This window comes from Calliopsis andreniformis, chromosome 6 (assembly GCF_051401765.1).
Source record: "Calliopsis andreniformis isolate RMS-2024a chromosome 6, iyCalAndr_principal, whole genome shotgun sequence".
Taxonomy (NCBI): domain Eukaryota; kingdom Metazoa; phylum Arthropoda; class Insecta; order Hymenoptera; family Andrenidae; genus Calliopsis; species Calliopsis andreniformis.
Window position 1 is genome coordinate 14,152,997 of NC_135067.1, and position 22,544 is coordinate 14,175,540.

At 42.3% G+C, this 22,544-nt stretch overlaps 1 protein-coding gene across 10 annotated transcripts in view; it reads right to left on the reverse strand.

The window, feature by feature from the left end:
• Positions 1 to 22,544, reverse strand: part of Rbp6 (RNA-binding protein 6) — a 585,462-nt gene that overhangs the window by 2,625 nt on the left and 560,293 nt on the right. Inside the window, exons 12-14 of one of the 10 annotated variants that reach the window (XM_076381085.1) lie at positions 7,002 to 7,106; positions 5,947 to 6,012; positions 445 to 725 (exon numbers count right to left, since the gene is read on the reverse strand). The exons of 1 other annotated variant lie outside the window; for it this stretch is intronic. In XM_076381085.1, the coding sequence (XP_076237200.1) occupies positions 445 to 725; positions 5,947 to 6,012; positions 7,002 to 7,106 (452 nt within the window). Of the gene's footprint in view, positions 1 to 444; positions 726 to 5,946; positions 6,013 to 7,001; positions 7,107 to 12,799; positions 13,021 to 17,758; positions 17,831 to 22,544 lie in introns of those variants that run through there. 8 more of the 10 variants (XM_076381086.1, XM_076381089.1, XM_076381087.1 and 5 more) reach the window with 8 other exon arrangements.

Genomic DNA, 22,544 nt, shown 5'->3' on the forward strand with positions numbered 1-22,544 from the left:
CCAAAACCTCAGTGTGCCATTAGACCACCAGGAGGTTTAACCTCACCAAACATCACTTAGATTCCACTTCTCTAAATGTATTCACAAAACTAGGAATCTTCCAAAAAATTCGCGATCTACTCATAGCAAACAAGACACCCATATCTACTGCTTTCATCTCCAAAACCTCAGTGTGCCGCTAGACCACCAGGAGGTTCAACCTCACCAAACATCACTTAGATTCCACTTCTCTGAATGTATTCACAAAACTAGAAATTTTCCAAAAAATTCGCGATCTACTCATAGCAAACAAGACACCCATATCTACTGCCTTCATCTCCAAAACCTCAGTGTGCCATTACACCTCCAGGAGGTTCAATCTTACCAAAGTCAGTTGCGCTCGAGAACACTGTTCCCATATCGGGCCCTGTCACGGCGTGAAGGGGGCTCGTAGAGTGGACTTACGGGACTGTAGTTGAGCGGGGCGGCACGGGACACGGCGATCGCAGGGAACGCGGTCGTAGGGGGCTGCGGGCTAGCTGCGGCCTGGACGTAGCTGGCGACTGCTGAGTCCGCGGCTGCGGCTGCTGCTGCGGCTGCGGCGCTTGAACTATACATGTCGATGGGGCCCGGCGAGTTGGCCGCAGGAAATGACCGGGCCTGTGGCCCGCCGTGGCCGCCAGCCGCGTGAGGCGACGCTGGCGGAAATCCGGCCTGCGCTGCGGCCGCCTGGTAGTTGTTCATCACTGCAACGAACGCGCCCTTCATTTTTTTTACCATTCCCCGTGGTGCCCTACGGCCTGCACCAGCCCGACGATTAACCGTGCTGGCGTGCCCTCCTATCCTCTGACGCGCGCGGCACGCGTGTTTCGATCGATCGACAGGCCGTGAAAGACCATTTCAGAGGGAACTGCGTGTTGTCACGGTATTTAGGGGACGGCTATTGTCGGATCGACGGGAATATTCTACGTGGTCCGTGATCGAAACTTGTTTCGGTGGCGATCGAACTGTTCAAATAAATTAATTGTTAAATGAAATGGGATTGGACTTCGAGGGCCCTGCTCGCTTTCATGACCCTGGTACCACGGGCGAAAGACAATTGGATGAGTTTCGGTGGTGGATCTTTGAGTGTCGCTGCCAGTGAGATGTTTGGGGCAAAATGGTGGCTGGTTTCGTTTGGAAATTGTTCTTTCGAGGGGAGATGAGTGTATTAGGTGGTTTGTGTGGTAGACACTCTTCCGATTGTCTTTTACTGCCTTTGATTGTATTTGGAGTTAGGGGTAGATAGTTTATATTGGAGACTTTGTAATAGCATGCTGGAAAGGCAAACGTGTCGATCGACTTGTTTACAGTAATCGCGAAATTACAATGTTTTTTTAATTTTTTTTTTACGTTTTCGAATGAATGATTTTAGGTATCAGATATATTTCTGTGTGATATTACGAGTGCGCTTAGGTATATAGTTTATCGAAGCTATATTTTCTAAATATCACAACGCACACTTTACAATGGTTACTCACACAATCTATACCGCGATACTAATATTTCTATGTTTGTATATATTTCACAATATATTCACGAATGCGAATTTTCTAGAAGAAATTAGTGCTTTCTTCTGTATTTTAATTCCGAAGAGATTCGTTAGTTCCACGATCATCTACGTTTCCTTTTCTCTGTGGAATATTCCGTATTAAACGAAGACGAGTTACACATAGATAGAACAAAAATACACATTAATACAAAGAGTGGTACACTGAAAGCCTCCATTGGAGACGAATAATCGTGTGACACACGTAAACGTGGGAGAAGCAAATAAGGATATTCGATAAGCGGATTAGAAGACAGCTTTTGCGCGATGGAACAACAGAAAAACTGGCCACAGCACAGATATTGCATACCCACGTCGGCAGGACAAGCTACGCAATCGCACGAGACAGTAGCGGGCGACCAACACGGAAAGATCGCGGAGCACGTGCTTCTCGCAATTAGTACGACACGACCTGGTTTTTTTTTCGCTCGCAAGAGGAATTATTTCTTTCTCCGGATTGCGCTCTCGCGTTCTCGCGTCTCGCTGCGTTCGTGTTAGTCCTTTATTACGACAGAGGTAACATGCGATGAAACAAACGGAAAAGGAGCAAATCTTTGCGCGCGCATTCCAAAGAAGACAGAAGATTGTCGGGCATCATTCGCTTGTAATTGTTTCGAGAAAATTTTATTTCTCGTTCGTCCAAAGCAATTGGTTATTCCAGTATCATACATGGGTAAAGTCTTGACAAAGTAATTAACAGATAATTGTCTTTTTGATAAAGTATTGGTTTTATTAATAATATCTTGTGGAATTAATTATTATTACTTTACTCTAATATCAGGAACTAATTTCCTGATTAGAATTTACCCATCTTTGAGTAGAATAACAAAACGACAAGCTTGCGAGCAAACAGCGACGATCGACAAAAGAAAAGTGTCCTGCATGGAATAATACTTCTCAGCATGTGTTTCAAGCGATTTTGAATCAAAAAGGTCACGTATGCAATGAGACTATTGGTTAGTGTTAATGGAATAAGTATTGATCAGTCTTAATATCAAAGCTGCTTTGGTATATCTAGTTAAGAATAAGAAGACAGATTGTCTGTTATGCACAGTCTGTTTTTACTGTCTGATTAATCTGGCTTTACTCACTGTCATCTGGAGATATCTCGGTATAAATTTTCTCTAAGTCTTACGTAATGTTCAGAAGATTTAATTTCAATCATTTTAGAATCAGTGTATCTCCCGAGACAACAGATAAACATTAGCAACTCTTAGCTAGTTCGTTTGGTAAGAACTAAACAAATCTCATAATGCATGTAACCTATTTGATTTAAATCGACTTATCATCCATGCCAGAGTATTTTCCTCCAACATCAGGATACCCTTTACATACAACCACAATGCAAAGCGGAATGAACATAGCGATCACAGACAACGCTTAATTGGCCAGAGATACACGGGCAACGATTCGCTCGAGTCTTGCCAAGCGACAATCGCAACGCATGGGACTAGGGTTATCGATTACGTGGACTTTGTGGGTCATCTGTCATAAATGCTCCTCGTCCTATTAGCAGCCACGACTCGACAGACTGAAATATATCCCGGAATTCTATATGGAAGTTCAGCAGGGTGAAGAATAAATTAACGACTTGTCATCCAGGCTCAGCTGAAAAAGCTGTATATCCACGGAACCCCATGAAACCAGCCGAACAAAACGACAGAGGAGATTAATGTACACGATATTCCTTTGAGGACGAGCTCTACACATGTTTCCTTTCAGCACCGACTACCATAGACCAGCAATAAGAAATATACACGAGGCCATGAGAATAACGAAGATACGATAGCATACTATATCAAGCACCCGAAGCCTAGGAATCCACTTCCCACAGGATTTTGCATCGCGCGTGTGTCAGTGTATCCACGCCTCTCTATCAACATTTCTTCCATTCGATTACACAGATCGACTTTTACGTCGATTAGATTTCTTCCCGCGTGTCCTGCAGCCTATTTGACGTTCCCTTGATTAACGTGGCGGCGAAAGGCGAATGAAAGGTGGCGAATAAGAAGAAGACAGCGTGGGTGGGGCGGGGCGGAAGAAGAAGACGGAAGATTGCGGGAGGAACGCGAAGAATTCGAAACTCGCTCGAAGAAAAGCCAGGGAGCGGAGTATAACAAACCGAGAGCGCTCGATGTACAATCTAAAACCCCATTCAGCTTTTAAACTCTTGACAATGGCGGCCGGTTACAAAGTTTTCTGTAGGTGCTCGGTGCTCGTCGATGGTGAGGGAGCCCGAGCGCGATTCAAAAGTTTGATTTATTTGAGAGGAGATTGCAGACGCTGGGGGTGGCGCAGGGGCAACCCTGAGCGAGCGGATCAGGCCAGATTCCGCGACCCGAGAGAGGAAACACCGAATAAAAAAAAAAGGGAAGAAAGTTGGAGAGGGGGGAAAAAAATAAAAGGTTTGCCCGTGGAGTCGGCGTATTTCGCTCCAGGCATTTCTCGTCGTCCTACATGTGTGACACCTTTCAGAATTCCGTGCCGCTTTTCTTCCCCCGTGCTCGCTGGATTGCTGACCCCCTCGACCCTCCTTACCCTCCGCTATTCGCGAGTTAAGAAGAAAGTCCTTTTACGACGTGTGCCGTGAAAAGCGCTCGGAACTACGGGCCATTTTCGAGAAATTAGCGGGAATTCTTGAGAAAAAGAATCCTCGAGGGAATTGCGACGGATCTCTTTTACTTATTTAAGAAGCATTCTTCGCAGAGACTTCCTGTGTGCAATATACTTCATTGAGGATCGTTCTTTTGTAGGAGATTGTTAATTACTGAATTCTGATAGAGATTCCAGAGAATAGTAAGAAATAATTGTTTAGAGCTTCTTCTGGAGTGATACTCTTTCATTCGAACACTATACTTTAGGACAAAATTGCTGCACATTTAATTTTTCAGATGGTGGAATACCATGCAAACTTGAAACACGAATACCTATCGATTTATCAGATAGAAATATCGAGGCGATTGCCTCCACCCTCTGTCGTATTAAGTCTCCGCCCGAGAACGAAGAAATGGAAGAATAAACCTTGCATTCCTCTAACTAAGAAGGTATTCGAACACAGCAATCATATCCACCTTGGCTAACCTTCGACGAATTCCTCGAACAGGGTTGAACCTACACGCGCTAGTACTTGCGTCAGAAGGAGTCGAATTAGGGTTGTAATTTGCCATTACGGCGTAATGCAAAGCTTGTTTCGGTTAAAGCTCGAGAATCGAATCACGAAAGAGGATTGAATTACACGAGTTCCAGTCCCGTAGTTGCAGCGTGCCGTAATGCCGAGTCCTTCTATGCATGTATATCGTGTGTCCCATCTATACATGTACAGAAGTTACGTCTCGATCTGGCAATCACGAAGGGTCTCGTAAGAAGCCCAGCGCCAGCTATCTCCGTCTGATTCACCTGGTCTATCGTTTTCGTTCTATCGCGTGACTCGATAATGAAAAGCTATCAAGAATCGGAAACCGTGCGTCGTTCCCAGCGAACCGATTGGCCGTGCATTCTGACGTACAGGTAGAGGGCGGTTCAGAAATAGATGCTCGCACTTTAGTGGTGTATTCCACTTGATCTGAAGATGAAAAGAGATTATATGTATATGCATAGGAAATGCTTCTTCAGATATGTGTTTTGAGATGTGAATTGATAGATATTATTGAAACTGACTTTTTTACTAAATTAGTTTTTGTGTCTGGTTGTTATTGGTGGAAGTGGTTGTATATTGTGTTTTTATGGGTTATGGGTAAGTTCCCAAATTCATGGAAACGTAGAATGTACAGAGAGTAAATATGTGCTGTGTCGTACTCCGATGTTACCGAAGTGATTGACTTGTACTACTGATTTTCTTCAAGCGTGTAGTCTATATGAATCTCTATACAAATTATTTGAATTTTTATTGTGTTATCTGTAGTAGTTTTTAGAGAAGAAGCTATTGCCAATACATATACTCTTTTCCATTTTTTTAACCCTTAGTATACCAGGGTACGGTCACCCCTATTTTTTACTATATGTGAAATATTCAAGTTTGCGCATCTCCAGATTCTCAAATATTTAAAATACAAACTTTCAAATACTTTAAATAGAAAATTTCAACTTCTCAAATGTATCTCGAACTTTCAAACTTTTAAATATTTAAAGCTCATGAAATTTCGAATTTTCAAACTTTTAAAGTCTTTCTCTACATTTACTCGAATTCCTGGAAATCTGTGTCTGAGCTTCGAGTGACTTTTAAATATAGCAAGAATGAACTCAAGTAGAATACACCATCAAAATTCGGTGACTTTCCCTTGAACCCTCCTGTACAAGACTGGGCTCCCTCGTAAACGCTTGACAAATTAAGAAAGCGGATAGGATCGAAGCCGAAAAGAATGGAAAACTTTGAGACGTACCAGAAAGTGCTTGCGTGAGCAAGGGCGTGTTGTTGTTGGGGGTGAGCTGTCCGTTGGTTAGATCCACTGAAACATAAAACTCTGATCACAACTGCTCCACACTTGATGCATAGCGCGCATGTGCTTTGCTACTCTCTTTCGTTTACCACCCAAAAATTGATGGCACGCTCTAGTGGCTAATTAATAGGAAGAGAAAAAAATCTGTGTGACGTCAAAGCGATGGCCGATAGGAAGACAGACACGCGATTGTCCCATGTGTGTTGCTTTGCCGTTGATCCTCTCTGCGCCGAGCGTCCTCGCTCTTTTGCTCGACTCCCCCGACTAAAACACCCCTCTGTGTCACTCCGTTCTCATTCGTCCCGTTGTTTTCTTTCTCCCATCTCCGTAACCCTTTGCCATCGGTGCTCGTCGGGACCTAGTCGATGGTGCAGTTCCAATGGTCGTCGCGAAACGCCATTCTGGATGCACGCGTCAGAAAGAAAACAGACACCGAACAAGTCGATCGAGCCTCGAGAAACGTTCGACATGCCTGTCCCTTGTCGCGTTTCGCGATACTTTGAAATCAGAAATTCCTCGAAGTCGACGGTCCCGCGTATCCGTGGTCTCGCGACGAGTGCTCGTAAAATATTTATCGCGCAATAACAGAACCTAGAGGGATATCGATCGATGCAAGGGTTACGATAATGCTGGATGTCGAGTAGCGAGCGGCACTCGTCGGATCTCGTTATGCCGCCATTACTTCCCAACGAGGCCAAAAACGTTATGGATCCCGATCGAGGGGTTGGAAACTGGTGGCCGAATGTAAAACCATAAAACGAGATTCTCGAGAGTCGAGGTGGCGGCTAAACTAACGACGATGAATCTTTTGAGAACATTTTTCGAGATAAGAGGTGGAAGACATAAAACGAGAGGGAAGAAAAGGAAGTAGAGATGGGGATCGAGAGAAAACAGAGATCCGAGTTGAGAATGAGGGAGAACAGAGAGATAGAGGGAGAAAGTAGGAGAGGAAAGCGTGGTGCGTGGTTCCAAATCCAAAGTGAACGTCGACTTCATACATTTCTTCCGGAGCGCAGTCCTTTGGACGTGTTGCATCGGTGTCTCCGTATACGCGCGGCTTGCGTTCTCGCTTCCGGTTCCGTGGTAGTACACTGCCGGCACTCCTAACATTAATAAAGAACAAGAAGAGAGCTGAGAATGTGAAAGAAAACAAAAAAAAAAGAGACAAAAGATGCGGGGGCGATGGGGGTGGCACGTGACGAGTGAAAGAAAAACGTTTCACTGAAATTTGCTCGAGACCTTGCACGGTGCTTCTCCGAATTGCTCGCGAACTTACACGGGGCACTTCAAAATTACACAATACAAACCTAGATGGGCCACTGGAACACGAGATAAAAGTCTACACAGGAACCAGTGAGCTAGTAAACTAGCTATCAAAAATGGTACTTCAATAATCACGGAACACTTGTCACGTTAAATCGATCGCAGAAATGATTTCATTCAGAGATTCAATTCTAAGAGGGAGCGCGAATAAAATGATGTTTGTCGGGGGTAGAAAGCGTGGGCGACTGTAAAACGAAAAGGTTACAGGTTACAGTCGGGCACAGCTTGCCAAGAAATAAAAATGGCGATTCCTTTTGAAAATAAATCCGCGAGGGGCGAAACGATAAATCTAGGTAAATCGACAGTCGCTTGTTGGAAGGGTCGATATTTATGACGGATTTATTCCGATTCCACTAAATACGGGGCAAACGATGATGCTAATCTCCAGGCATTAATTACCGAGCCGCGGAGCGCGTCCGATAACGCAGAATTTATTTCAACGTTCGCGAAGAAAAACTTCGTCGCGTTCGCGGGGAACAAAAATCGGGGATCCTTTAAACCAGCTGAATAAACACCGAGCGCGTTTTGTGCCGTCGATGAATACGGACGGTCTGACGTCATGCTTCGCAATTTTTCCTCGGGTACGCTCGTTTCTCTTTTTCCTTTTTTTTTTTTTTTTTTTTTTTTTTCGGGAAACAAACGGAAAGCCTTCGTCGGTGCATGACGTCGGTCGGAGCATTTAGCGTCGGAATCAAAGGGGAGAAAAAAAATATATGACACAAGGGATCTCGGGGTAAATGGTTTAAAAGTCGCGCGCGCAAAGGCGATCTGTCTAAACGCTGGCTATACGCTGCAGGGAGAGAGGGGCTCGGGGTGCGGAAAGTGGACAGGGCGCGGAGAAAAGGCAGAGAATGGAAAATGAGGATGCAGCGTGAATCGTGGGCATTGTTGAGATCGTACCGAGCAAGGGCGAGATACACGGAGGGGGGGGATGAGGGGTGAATTATCGGTGATCGATGAACGGGGAGAAAGTGCGTGGGGATGGACGAAAGTGGCTGAAAGTTTCTACGAAACATAAAAAGACGTTACCCAAAGGTCGCTATAGCCAGCACCGAGTTAATTGGGTTAGTGGTGCCGAGTAGCTAGTAGTAAATGGTTAACGAGACTGTGGTGCAAAGTGAACCCAAAAAGCTTGAAGACGAGAAGCTTCGTAGAAGGTGAGAATGAAGCTTTAGACACCTCCACTTTATACAAGAGCGACTTAATGAATTAATAAGACTTAATGAGGAAGGGAAATTCAAGAGTACCGGAGTATCTTGCGTTCAATGCAACAGATGATCGCATTAAAATGCCATGAAATGTTGGGGGTCCTTCGAAAGTCCACTAAACTGCTTCAGGTTCGAGCTGACAGCTTGGAGATTATAAAGGAACATGGTGGACAGACGCGGCGTTAATACGGAAGAAAAATGTCCCCGCTCAAACGGCGTGAAAACAGGGAATATTTTCAGAGTGGAATCTCGTTTCAGGAACTGTAACCGGCGGGACTGATAACACGATAGCGTGAGGGGGTGAACGGACCATAAATCGCGGATCGACGTGATTTGTATGGGGTATCACGCCGCTTAATGGTGTGGCTTGTCTCTATCGGGCTTGGTCGGGCTCGAACCGGAAGTTTCGGGCCAGTGCCGCTCTGCGGAGGAATATTCTCCGCGTTTCTCTATCGCGTGACGATTTACGTGACTTCATATCTTTTTGTCCTGCCCCGTATTCTGGACTATAAATGGAAATACTGTAGTTAGAATGTATCGGATGAGTGGAACACGTTCATCACTGGATTACGGGCTACCCCGATTGGAAGATATGGGGAAACAATGAAAAATTATCGAGAAACATTTAGTACAATGTTTCTTTCCAATGAGAGCATCGTAGCAGAGGTAAATAGGATCCAGGAAGATTCGATCCTCGATTCGATTAACTGATAGTGGGCGAAGAGTCGCGTGTGCGAGTGTGGCAGGCACGATACACCATCGGTCATGAGCCAGAAATCTGGGAGAATCGAAAAGAAATCGTTTTATAAAAATGCAATTGACTTCGAGGGTGGTTTTGAAGCTCGAAAATTCTATCTATTATTGGAGAACGATTTTATGTGTTTCAATTTTTATTCTGACCTAAATCTTGTTCTATATTAATTCCTGCACTGTCACACTCTTAAATTCAAATATAGGGGATGAAGTATAATGTGCTGAAGTATTCAAATCTTACAAAAAGATAAGAGGCATGAAGTGTCTTAAATTATTACTATCTCTTAACCTTATTCCTCTATACTCTCAAAATAGCAAAGACTCATTAAAATTAATCCTCACACTTGGAAGGCTCTCTTCAGCCCAAAATTCCACTCATGTATGAATAAAAATAGCACATTGAACTTAATAAAAATATTCGAACAATAGAACCTCGTTCGTCGACACTGGGGCAGGGTATAAAGGACGAAATCGGAGCGCTGTCAGGCAGAGTGACGAATGAACCGGAAAACCTTGCCCGTGGACGTTTATCAGACGTTTCATAGAAAAGAAGGGGAGCCACGTGTGGAAGTGTGAGGAATAGTCGGGCGAGTTTCTGGATTTTCACGAGCATGGGTATCGACGAAAACCCCAAGGCTCTCCTATCCTCGACCAAGACGGTTGCAAGCGCGAGAAGAAGCAATGCTGAAAGCGATGGGGTGCTCACAGCGCACACACACTCTGGCGCGCACAGACGCACTTGGAAAGGTGGTCCTGAAACCGATGGAAATTTTTACAGAGGTGAGGGGTTCGACCGTTTTTAACGGAACGACGGACGCATAAAGATCTAGGCCAAGAGTTCATCTATTTCGAGAGTGTATCTCCAGCTGACGTAGATACGATTGAGTGTCCGGATAAGGGGAGCCGCGCAATGAAATCCACTCGGTGGATATGAAATATCGGACGGGCGCAAGAAAATTGTGACATCCTGACAGGAGAATGATCTCGCTGGCCGACGTCGTGTCGTTTGCTGAGGCAACTAATTCCTCGATCCATTTAATGCTGACTCGGGTAAACCGAAGCGGCGAATTGCGGGAAATAAATCAAAACCCTTCTGATGCCTCGAACGATATTTTTATGGAATTAGGTTGTATCTTGCGGAGAATTAATGGAGGTAAAGAGATGTCGACGCGGGTTTGATTAATGAGCGGAGGTCCAAGTGGAGAAATAAAAACTGATACGTGGGAAGTGACGGAGATATTAATCCCTTCGGTTTGCACCTCAGCGGGTATCGTTTCTCTGAGAATTTCGAACTTACAAGGAACACTTGTGGGAAAGAATTTTCAAGCGAGAAATAAAATGTGATACTGAGAGTCAATTTGTCTTCCTCGATCTTCCTCAGCATCCTTTGACGAGGAATCACGATGGGAGCTTCAGGACGTAGGGAAAATCTATGTCAAACTCTGCCTCGTTGTCTACGTAGTCCAGAAGGACGAGATACTAGATCGATACGTTGCCTCGGGATTCTACAAACAGGTAATAAAACACACGTGTGCCTCTAACTGAATACTTCTATGTACGTATTACAGGGAGCATGTAATGCTTGCGCAAGCATCGATTCGTTTTCCTCGGACGAGGATCGGCTATCAGGAGATATATTTCGGGGCACTGTTAAAATACATCTTTCTGAAATACATCGGTTACTGTAGTGGGATAAAGTAAAGCGTGGTTGGTACAGCAAGCGAGAGGAGAAAATAAATTGCGGTTTACCAAGCGATTAGAGGGGAATAATAGCGATCGGTTAATGAACGTGTACGGCATTTCGAGACTGCTTCGAAGCGGCGGGCTTCGAGGAGGCGTCCAAAATGCAATTATCCTGCTTGAATAATGCGATCATTTTCTTTTTTTTCCTATTTTTCAGGCGTTCGGTGATCGCGACCCGATCAATCGTGCAGCGAGAAAGCGTCTCTCACCCTGGAAAATTCAAGCGTTACGACGAAGCAACACACACTGGACGAATCACGGTGCTCGATCAACAGTGACGTCGGTGGTTAAGATTGATTATAATCAGCGGGCTGGTTAATTGGTGTACCCTCGTGCAGCGACGAGAACGCGAAAAGCGTCAACAAAAGGAAACACTTTAAGTATGGTTAGTAATTTGAACATCCTAAACTACACACACGTAATCCAATGATAAAAATATATATATAATATATCGATAAATAACAATCGTAAATCTTCAACGCATGAATATAATAGGCGTGTAACAATATGGTGAAAAGTATAGTCGATCGTTCAACTGTCGGATTTTCTAAACTACGTACGCGTTAAATAAGTGTCTCACTCGGCTATTAACTAATTAGCGTTCTAAGACTAGTGTCAGGTATATAACTCCAACGGTAATTGAAACAGTAATTACGGTCGAATGTAACGGGTACCAAAGAAATGCTAAGTGTATTAAAAGAATACTATTCGCAGGTACACAGCAGGTCAGTCAGTACGATGTAAAGGATGATATATAATATGTATATGTATAATATATATATAAGTACGTATAATATACGGTGTTAAAGATACGAACAGTTAAGTCTTGCGGATATACACACGACACACAAAAAAAGGTATCACTCTCGTACTATCTACGCACTAATCTACTGTTCTATCAAATTTGTCTATGGAACTATGGAAACTGGCGACTCCAGAGGCTGTGGTTTGGGATCGCCACAAGCTTCGAAAACCGCCCTTCTCGTACTACTGTGTCTATAACCATTTAATCAAACTGAGACGACATTTAAAAACTGTCTTCCAACGGACAAAGATACTGCTTACTCGGTCGACGTGTTCTATTTCAGATCGAAACTCCGACTATAGCCTAAACACCGCTAAGGTTGCCAACTGTCCCTGTTCCCGTCACTCTATCGCGCGTTAATAGAATTAAACTCAATCGACCCAGGAAGCTGAGTAATCGTCGCGAGTGTTCGTTAAAAATCTCGTGGTTCGTTGGCAATCTTAGCTTAGTAACTAGATTAATTACTGTAAACGTTAAATTACAAAAGTCAATTTGACAACGAATCTCTTTTACTACTGACTGCTTCTAACCAGTGACTAGATCCGTTCAACTTGAGTTGTCTAGGTTGTCTACGTTTCTGTGCCACCACGGGAGGATTTCTTGACGAGTTCAGAAAATTTTGTGAGTTATGAGTGAACGTATAAATAGAGGTAAAGTATAGAACACAATTTCTGAAAATATGCAGACGTTATGTTATTCTTGAGGGGTGAAGGAAATTTCTATTTAGGTCCCATGTCTTCAGCTATGAATTTTTATGAATATCCACAGTCTAATGATAAGCGCGTGATAAAATACTGTTTCACTTTGTGGAATAATAGAATATTTGAAGTGATCGTCAGTGATCCCCCCATGGTGGTTAACTATGTCTGATACTATGAATAATGTATAATAATAAAAAACCACTTGATATATGTCGACGTTTCTAAGAGACAGTAGGTTTTAGGTAGATGGTAGATTACTCGCCCCTAGGTGACTGCATCTTCAAGGTAGTCTTCGTCATCGGTCTCGGCACGGGTCCTGTCCCAGACGTCTCCCCTCCTCTTTTGCGATTACCCAACTATATTCGTGTTTCTCGCGATAAAAGGGTGACCCATAGCCGGTGCAAATCGACAAACGGAACAAATACAGTTGAGCGCGTGGGTGGAGAGCGAGAGTTCGAACCGTGAAACGACTCGCGAACGATTTCTTCGAGAAAAGAAATAAATCATCGCGTGAGAAGGCTCTAAGCGCGTGGTGCGTTCAAATGAAAGGTCTCGACTGGAAAGTAAAAAAAAAAGAAAAAGAAAAAGAAACGTTGGCACTCTCATGGGGCTATGAGTCGCGGGCAAAAACGAGAAGCGTTTTACTGTCGAACGCGAACCGATATCTCAGTTTTCACTAGAACTACATAGACACCGAAGCCTGGACGCATGCAACTCTTCGGGCGAAAGTTTCGTCGGGCAAAAATCGCGAACGAGAGTCGGGACCAGGCCATGATTCAGGACAGGCCATACCTTCTCATTCGCCGATGGGAAAGATCCTTTCCGCGTGGTGAAAGGATACGGAGCTTTTCTTTTCTTTCGTTTCCATGCTACACACTGTTCGTCGTATACACACAGATCTGTCGACGTGTCGACATCGTTCTCCCAAAGAAGACAGGTCTAAGAGACGTTAGGCTAAGTTCTAGTGAAAACTAATGCAGCGATTAGGCTTCTTTACTCATACGAATAATAAAAACTGGAAATCTTGGAAGTATCTATTTACTATGAGCTAGGCAGTCATCCAACACCAGTACGAGATACGGGATTTAAAGTATATGTATAATATATATAAGTATATGTATAAGATATGTATAATGTATACACGTTAATCCAAAAAATCTCTCGTTACCATTACTTCTGGGCTATTCTAGGCACTATGGAGAAGAGTACGACACGTAAACGTAGAATATAGGAAGAATACAGTTTAATGGAGACTCTTTACGCTACGTTTCTTATTTATAACACAGTTACCGTCTCTGCTATGATTGACACGTCGAAGTATCGACACGACTCTGTTAATGTTCTAATCTCTATGTATGTTACTTTAATGCGTTCCTTGCACCTCGTCCATTTTTAAAGGACGAGATATGCGATACAACGATGAAAGGAAAAGGCAAATACATGAGGCTAACGATAAGCGATTGTAGAAAATGAAAGTTGAAGACGGATCGATTTCCATCGTGGGAAATTCATTTCACCGAAATATTATCGAATAAAAATTGTGGTTGTTATTGGGTGAGTTTATTATCAGTGGAAAATATCGAAGAAGCTGAAAGAACATCTGTAACTATTTAAAAATCATTTTTACTGCTTAATAATAATTTTAATATAATTCAATGCCACTACTGTCCACTACTCAAATCAAATTTCGTTCGAAGTAACATTGTTGGAGTAATAATTCGTATCACTGAGCTAGTTTCAAATAAAATTACCGCGAATGGTGTTTGGAAATATATTCAAATAATAATTACGATAAAAGTTTACTCGAAAAGCGTCAAAGTCCGCCACAGCGGCGGTCCCCGAGGAGGAAGCCGGCTTTGGCTCGAAACTTTCAGGAACCTCGTATCAATTCGAGTAAACAGAAGTCGCCTCGAGGAACAGAAATGCATTACGCGCAATGTGAACGAGGTCAGACAGGGGAAAAGATTGAAAAGTCGATGGAAAGTAATTCAAACTTTCCGACGTACGGATGAAATCGTTCGAGGCGGTTCCTAAATCGCTTCTTCGATACTTACCCCTGTCGCTGAGCGTTCCTCCCCTCAATCGAATTCTATTAATTATACCATCAATCGAGGGAGAACTCGATACAATCCTCACCCGTAATTAAGAGTCAGAGATTAACGCGGATCGCAATTATTTTTCCCAACAGCAGCTCCATTGCTGGCTCTTCGAATCCATGAAAGTTCAGAGTCACGAAGAACGTAGTTTATCAACGCGACCGATGATTAACTGCGTCGATAATTTTTTTATTTGTTATTTCTCGCGCACCGACACCGCCACCCCCGACCCCCTTTCCACCCCCCATAGCAGATTCGAAATTCTATTATGCAATTTTGATCGCTATTAATCGCCGACAGGATGGAAGCAGCCCCGTGTTATTGTTCGAGTAAATCCGCGCGTCGCGCCAGTGAAAAACAGTCGAGGAACTTTTCAGCGATTAAATTCCGCTCGACCGCGTGTAAAATATGTGTTTTTCCTTCGACGGAGGCCAGCGAAAAACACGGCCACCTCGCGACGACGCCGATGTAATCAAATTGAAAAGATTATTTTCAGCACGTATCGATTCGTTCCTGTCTGATGGGCCCCAACCATCGACTGTTCTCTTGGAACGGTGCAGGCGACGATAGTACAGGGTACCTCAGAACTGGTGGTACAAGGAGAAAGTCAGTGATTCTACATGAAAATATAAGTCGAGAATATGGAATAAATTTTTCCAATATCGCGCTTCGTTTTCGAGAAAATTGAGTTTGAATTATGATTGGATACAAGTGTCCATACTCTTCCATAAGTGGCTATCAGTGTTGCTAGATGCCGGGACAAAATGTTTGCCAGTGACGTCAGAGAGTAGAATAGTGGAGGTACCGCAAGCTATGGAATCAAATACCGTGTGGTATCCCTACTCTTCCATTCTCTGACGTCAGTAGAAGACGTTTTGCCTCGACATTTGGCAATACTGGTACTCATAGCTTTGTGAAGGGAACACTCGAAGACGGAGGATGGTATCAACTAACTTTGTTCCACATTTTCGTCTTATATTTTCATCTAAAATCACCTCTGATTTCTCTCTTACCACCAGTTCTGGGGCAGCCTGTACATAGCCACGTTTCCCGTGTTTCAACTTCCCGCGTGAATCAACGAATCGGTCGTTTTCGTCGGTGTAATCCAGTCGTGTTAAAGAATTGGAGCAGCCGCCGAGCTCCTTTCTGCATTCTTTCTCAGCGGCTCCTCCTTCGGTCTCCCTGGCTTTCGCGCTGATGAAACGGCTCCAGTATCCTAGCATTTCCGGTTTGATTTGTCAAAGAACGAGGGATCTCTAGCGCGCGCTCTCCTCGGTTTGTAATTAATTTTTGCCGCGTTCGCGTTTCGTGGCCGACGCTGGATACGGAAATCTTATTCGAATAATAGACGAGGAACAGAGAGCCGTGGATTTGCTTAAACGAAAATTCATTTCGTTGAACCGCGGTACTTTCATTATTTTTCATTCCGTTTGTGCGGTAGGCTTTACCGCGGTATTTTTATTTCAAATCTCTGTTCCCATTCGTCGGCTGTTTTTTCTTTTCGCTTCTTGGAAATATCATAGAAGATGGAGTTGAATATTTTTTATGGAATTTTGAAATGTATCATTGCAAGCAAATTTCTGTGCTCGAATAGGGGTGTATTGCTTGGACGCGGATAAAATATTTTCACGTATTCGAATAAGTTTCCTCCTTCGTTAGATTTCGAATTGATCGATCGTAACGCGAGCAACGAAAACTGGAAACGAAACGGAAATATCAAGCGGCTATATAGGATGATCGATAAAATCGTATTCGAATAACAACGCGGATAGGAATTCATTCGAATGGCGAGCCGACTTTGATTTCGCAAACACCGATTTTTTTTTCCTCCCTTTTTCTCATTCATGAATATTCGAATCTCGTCACGTGATCAGATATCTTGTCGATCTCGTTGACGAAATGGTTACAGGCGAAACAACGAACAAACGGATGCACAACTAAAATACGGCGTTCTGTCTCCTAAGCATTCCATAAGAATATATATAATATATGTATATATATGTATATATATGTATATGTACCAAAAAATCCTACCAATCCAATATAAACACTATTCGGCAACAATGCTCGAACTATGGGTACCTAAGACAACTAATTGGCAACAACGATTCGTATCCAATTAATTAAGAACAAGTAACGAGGCACGTGTAAAGTTTGTTGAAGTTTGATGTATATAATAAGTGTACGTGTGTGTAGATACTAGCAAACCATTATTATCGCGAAATTGTCATTATTGATCCGAATTTATGTTTCAACCAGAACTGGTAAACGATTTCAGTAGATCTCTAAGCGACGAGTATAATTTACTACACAATACGCTCGAGCCTGTTACGGTTGGCCAATGGTTGAACCAAATGACTATTTTCCGGTGAATTCACGAATCTGTATTACCTGTACAAAGGGCATAAAATATTCTTACAGTTCCAGCGAAATTACGCGATCTCGTACAGAAACTCGATCCACCCCTTCCTCTTCTACAACGAAATTAACATCAAAGTAAGCTTGAAAAACAAGTAATGTCAATTGAATTAATAAAACGATTAATTTATAGAATATCCCACGGTTGTACGAAACTTAAACACAGCGCACACGTATTAATTAACGAACAATAGGATCCTTTGACGGCGCGCGTATTTCAACGACGTCATTTTCATACAGAATGAAAAACAACGTCGTTATAATTTCAGCCTGGCTAATTATCTACATATTTCCACGATCACCCGACTCCCATTGTATTTAATAATTACGGTATCGATCGTGCGATAATGTGGATATCAGGCGACGCTACTTCGTACGTAATTCTATTTCCGGGTCTTGCTATAAAAACTTTAATTACCGTGGTCATTGTTCGCCGCGGAATATCGAAAATAACGACGAATACTGTCATCCCGCGACTTGACGTTGATCGTGTAAAAAGGTAGTGCAGAAAAGTGAAGGGCAGAGAAGGTAGGGGGGTGAGTGTCTTTGCGATGTGTTAGGGAGGTTGTATTGTGCGTGGGTATGTCGTGTGCTTGTGTACGTGGAATTTGGGTACGTACTACGTACTACGAATTACGGTTACCGTCAACACGAGCGAGAACACGAGAACTTGGTGGAACAACCTGGCACATTGGGGTTGAAGCTTACCGGTGCAACCCCCGCTGGGGCTCACGGACACTCGGCCCACCCTTGGCCCCAGTGTGCGGTACACGACCGCTCCTACCCAACAACAGACATCACCGATCTTATATTATGCACTTTTCCCTGAGTCATCGCGATTATAGAAGTTTAACGTTCATAAGGTTAACATTAATGCTAGTGGGAACTTCGCTGCTGGATTAAGCTGCACGGAGAGGACAAGTTGCAGCGCATGGCGTTGCAGTTATTGCCTGTTCAAATGTCCGCGATAAATGTTTCTCGTGAAAAATTGTGCAGGCTTTAAAAGATCGAATTTTTTTTTAATTGAAATTTCGTAGGGATGGATATGCGAACGTTTCTAAGAAGTAATTTTTAATGCAAATATTTGCCAGGTATCTTGTTTGCAATTTGTAAGCCTCTCGATGAGGTGGAGATGCAAATCGCGATTTTAATTAAACGGATGAGGGTAGGGTGATATTTGGTATCGCTGCATCGACGACAAAACGCGCTTAATCCAGCATCGCAAGTTTCGAGTAGGTACTGGAAAATGCGAGTCAAAGTTGCCCGCTGCCTTCAACTTTCCTCGTTGCATACACGCAGTACTAGAACAGCACTCGTTCGAAAGTGCACAACTGCATTCGTTTCTTTCTCTTTTAATGCCGGGGCATGTAATTCAATTTGAACAGAAGAGCGCAGTGAGATGAAAACTGAGAGGTATCTGAAAAAATGTGAAGCACTTCGATTCGTTTCAAGAGGCAAGTGTACCGATTAGATGATACCTAGCTCATAGTAACTCGAATTGAAGAGTCCCATACTGGAAGAAAGAAGACTAAATTTCTGTGTTATTTATTCGGAATTTTTTAACGCTACATAAAGCGAATTTTTCTATCTTTAATTCGAGTTGTTTGAAAATTCTTTCAATATGGGAGCTCTGATGGATGTTCTGTCTACCTTTTCAACGTCACCCGTTTGCGTGGTAGTTTTTATTTATTACAGACATTCATTATTTATAATCCTTAATTATTATAATAATAGAGCTTCAGCGAATCGTTACATTGTGTGTCGTTAATATGTTACGCACGTGTAAATGAACTTGTTCCTCTCTCGTTCCCCCTCAGTACAGGGGGACAGGGAGAAAGTGATATCCGATGGACAATTAGCTGTTACATTCTCTCTTTTACCGAGTACCCATTCGAACGTTTACAAAACTCTCGTTTACTGCGGATTTCCCCTTATTATTATTGGTTTCTCGTCTTTTCGTTGGTGTTTTTTAATAAATTGCCCGAACCCCTGATATAATAGAGATGGTCTCGGAAAATCCTCGGCTATCATCGTTTCTACAAACATCGTTTCTCTTTTTCCAAGACGCATCGTATAGTTATTAGAGCTCACAAGCTTTCAATTGAAGAAGCGTTGCGTTTCGCTTATCCTTTTCTCCTCTTTCAAATTTACATCGAGAAAGATATATATATATATATATTTATATTTGTATGTATATGTATAATATAGAACTCTCACCGGCCAATCAGTCGAGTACTCGTCGGTTCTAAGCATGGGTAAGAAAACTTGAAGCGACATCCTGAGAGAAACTTCGCGTGAATACCATTTGTCTCTTCGCGGCGATTAAAAACGATATTTCGAACTAAAACACTCGAGGCAACGACCTTTAAAAATATATATACACCATTCAAAAAGCAACGACGATAAATACATTTCCGATACACGATTCGAATTTGTCACGAGTAAAATCAGTACATGAAACGCGCGCTGTTCCGTATCTTCACGACACCGAAATGGATCCTCGTGTTATCGAAATCCCGCGGGGCGGCGATTTTCCATCAGGGTTGGGCGTTATTCGAATTAGTTTTCACTCGTATAAAATCCCGAATAAATTCTGCTTTGAATAACTCCCGAATAAAAATAACGAACGAACCGACTTCTTTAATGCCGTAGCAACTTTTCGACGAGCAAAATTCCTCTTCGTTTATTCGAACACAAATCAGCCCAACTCTGGTTCCCATAACAAGAAGACCAGACCGTGAGTATAATAACCGATGCACGAAACGTATTGCAGCGATCTCGAGCGTTTATCGTAACGCGATTCCCATAAACATTTCAACATCATGGACGGTATAATGTTTCGAACGTTTCCCCAATTCTTCCGACCGCTTGGTAGACGAAAACGACGCGAGCCTTCAAGTATTCTTACGGATGCCGGTGGCGTTCTGACGCCGCGTGTACGCTCGCAAATAATTCGGTGAGCGCAGAAGGCGGCCGATCGAACGGATCGGGCAACGTATTATAGAAACCCACGCGCGATCACAGCGATATAACAACAATCTTACGAATAGCAACAATCGGACCATAGCTCGATAACGTTAACCGCGTCGTTTTCAGATCCAGCACCGAGAAAATTCAGAATTGCTTTTTTATGTATCGTTATTTCTTTTTTTTTTTTTTGTTTTCTAGCGAATCGATTGACGAGAAAGAAATGTAGGGGCCAAGAAAGAGATCTCGCACGGTGATCGAGACGAATGAGTGTTTTTTATAGTATGTCTGGTTTAGTTGAGAAATCGGGGACGGTGTTGTTAACGCGAGCGAACTATAGCCACGCATAAAAGTATCAATAATATTGTTTAAGCATCGTGTCGTTAACATATGTATAAGCTCAGGACAGATGTGTCTTCTTGTTGGCGTCAGCTTATATTCGACCAGCGACTCAGTGTCTCTTTTGCATCGCGAGTATTTTTATCCACGTCTCTTCGTACGTGTCATTTCGTCGCTGGTTTTATAGAGAAAATTATAATTATAATTCATGCTAAACGAGCGTTAAACCTGATGATTTGCTCTCCTCGTGAATCTTCCATTTAACGATTCCATTTATCAGTGGGAGGACGTAATTCGGTCCTTACTTCCGTTTCGTGCACGCAATTTGGATCGTGTCCACGTGGGCGATTGTTAATAGTGTATCGTTTCTTCGAGAATTCTGTCTTTCGTTTTTCTTTTTTTTTTTTTTGATAACGATTCGATAACGCAATAGAAATTGGATCACAGCTTTTGCGAACGACGACTGGGAAAGGGGTAAAGTATCGTGAAGATTTGGGGAAAGGGGAGCGATCGAAAACGCAAAGTTGAAAAGAACTTGCCGTGGAATTAATTGAATTATGTAGTCTTTGATCTATTCGTAATTAATTGTTATTGTTATTTATGCTTGAATGCAAGGGTAGTTATTGTGTTCATATAACAGTAATTGTGGCACGAATTACGATCAACCGCAATCGTTTCTAAAATTATTTGTTACTGGCAGTTCATAATTAGACGAAACATGCTGAAACAGAAGTTCTGAAAACAATGAAATCCCTTGTTTGCTAGACCGATTAAAATTGCATCGTAATTACTGACGCGTGTATGTTGTTATTATTGTTAACTCATTTCAATTAGCACTGTTGTTTGTTGTATTATGTTATGTACATACGGGCAAAAATATTTGTATGAATGTAATACATTTGTAAAGAGAAATTAACGAGATCGTTAAAATTCAACGTTAGTAATTAAGATACCAGAAATTTAATCGTTGAAAGGTAATGCTAATCGAGACAATAGTGAATATTTAGGTTCAGATGCATTTCTGCTCCGATTTCGTCTTTGGTTTTACGTTCCGTTTTCGATATTCAGTGAAAAGGTGGCAGAGGGTGGAAATCGAGAATATTGAGCAGGCGTAAAGGAAGGTAAAACGGGAAAACGTTAGGGAAATCACGATTTCCTCGTTTCGTACGATTCTTTTGCTGTCTTTAGGCAGTTTGTTTTGGTGCAGTTATCTCTTCTACGAGGGTCGGTACTCTCCTTCTTACTTTTTTTACTCTCGCCTAACTTAGCGGATGCCTTACTCTACGTTTAGCAATACGTAATTTGTTTTGGATAAGAAATAGTGGTATCACAACGTAGCATCCTGCCTTTGCATATTTAAAATCGGACCATGCTGTGTTCTATACATGTAGTGTCTCAAAAATCATGGAACTGGTCGAAATAGATAAATTTCTAGTGTCAAAAGAAATTGAAAAGGATCTTTCTGTAATCTGAGGTGTTATTTCTATGATACAATTAATTAAAATTACTACTCAAATGAAATGTTAATAGTAGAGTAGTAGAACTGGAGAAAAAATGTGTTACTCTCCTGATGTGTAATTTCTAAACTGCAAGAAGTAATTTTTGAGGTCATCATCCTACTATATTTGACATTCAGAGTATGTAGATGCTAAGAATAATGAATAATAATCGCGAAAGAATATTTCAGTTTCTTTTAATGCCAGAATTTCAAATATTTCAGGTTGTTCCACAATTCTTGAATACACCACGTATAAAATGACATTAATCACAATTAATCATGAAGTCACTGAAGGGATATCAATTTCTCATTTCAATAGAATCTCAAGTAATTTCAATTAAATTCCAATAGGTACAAATTTCCAGAAAACCTGAACGTAAACTTTTTTCAGAAATTTTCATTCCTCTATCAATCTCTTCCATAAATATCACAAGTGTTTCCGAATTAATTAAAGCACTTTCAAACAGTCGTTCGATACTCTTAAAAAACCATTAATAGAATAAATCGGCGATCTTTAGAACACCTAAACAGATCTAGGCAGCAATCGTGGTTATAGGAAATTCAATTAGCTTAATGACGACCCATTAAGCCACGCTCACGAATCGGCCATCAGCCACCGTGGCAGGATGCTTCAGTTTGAACACCTGGGAACTCCTATATCGTTATATCTATACGACCTACGCTAAGTGT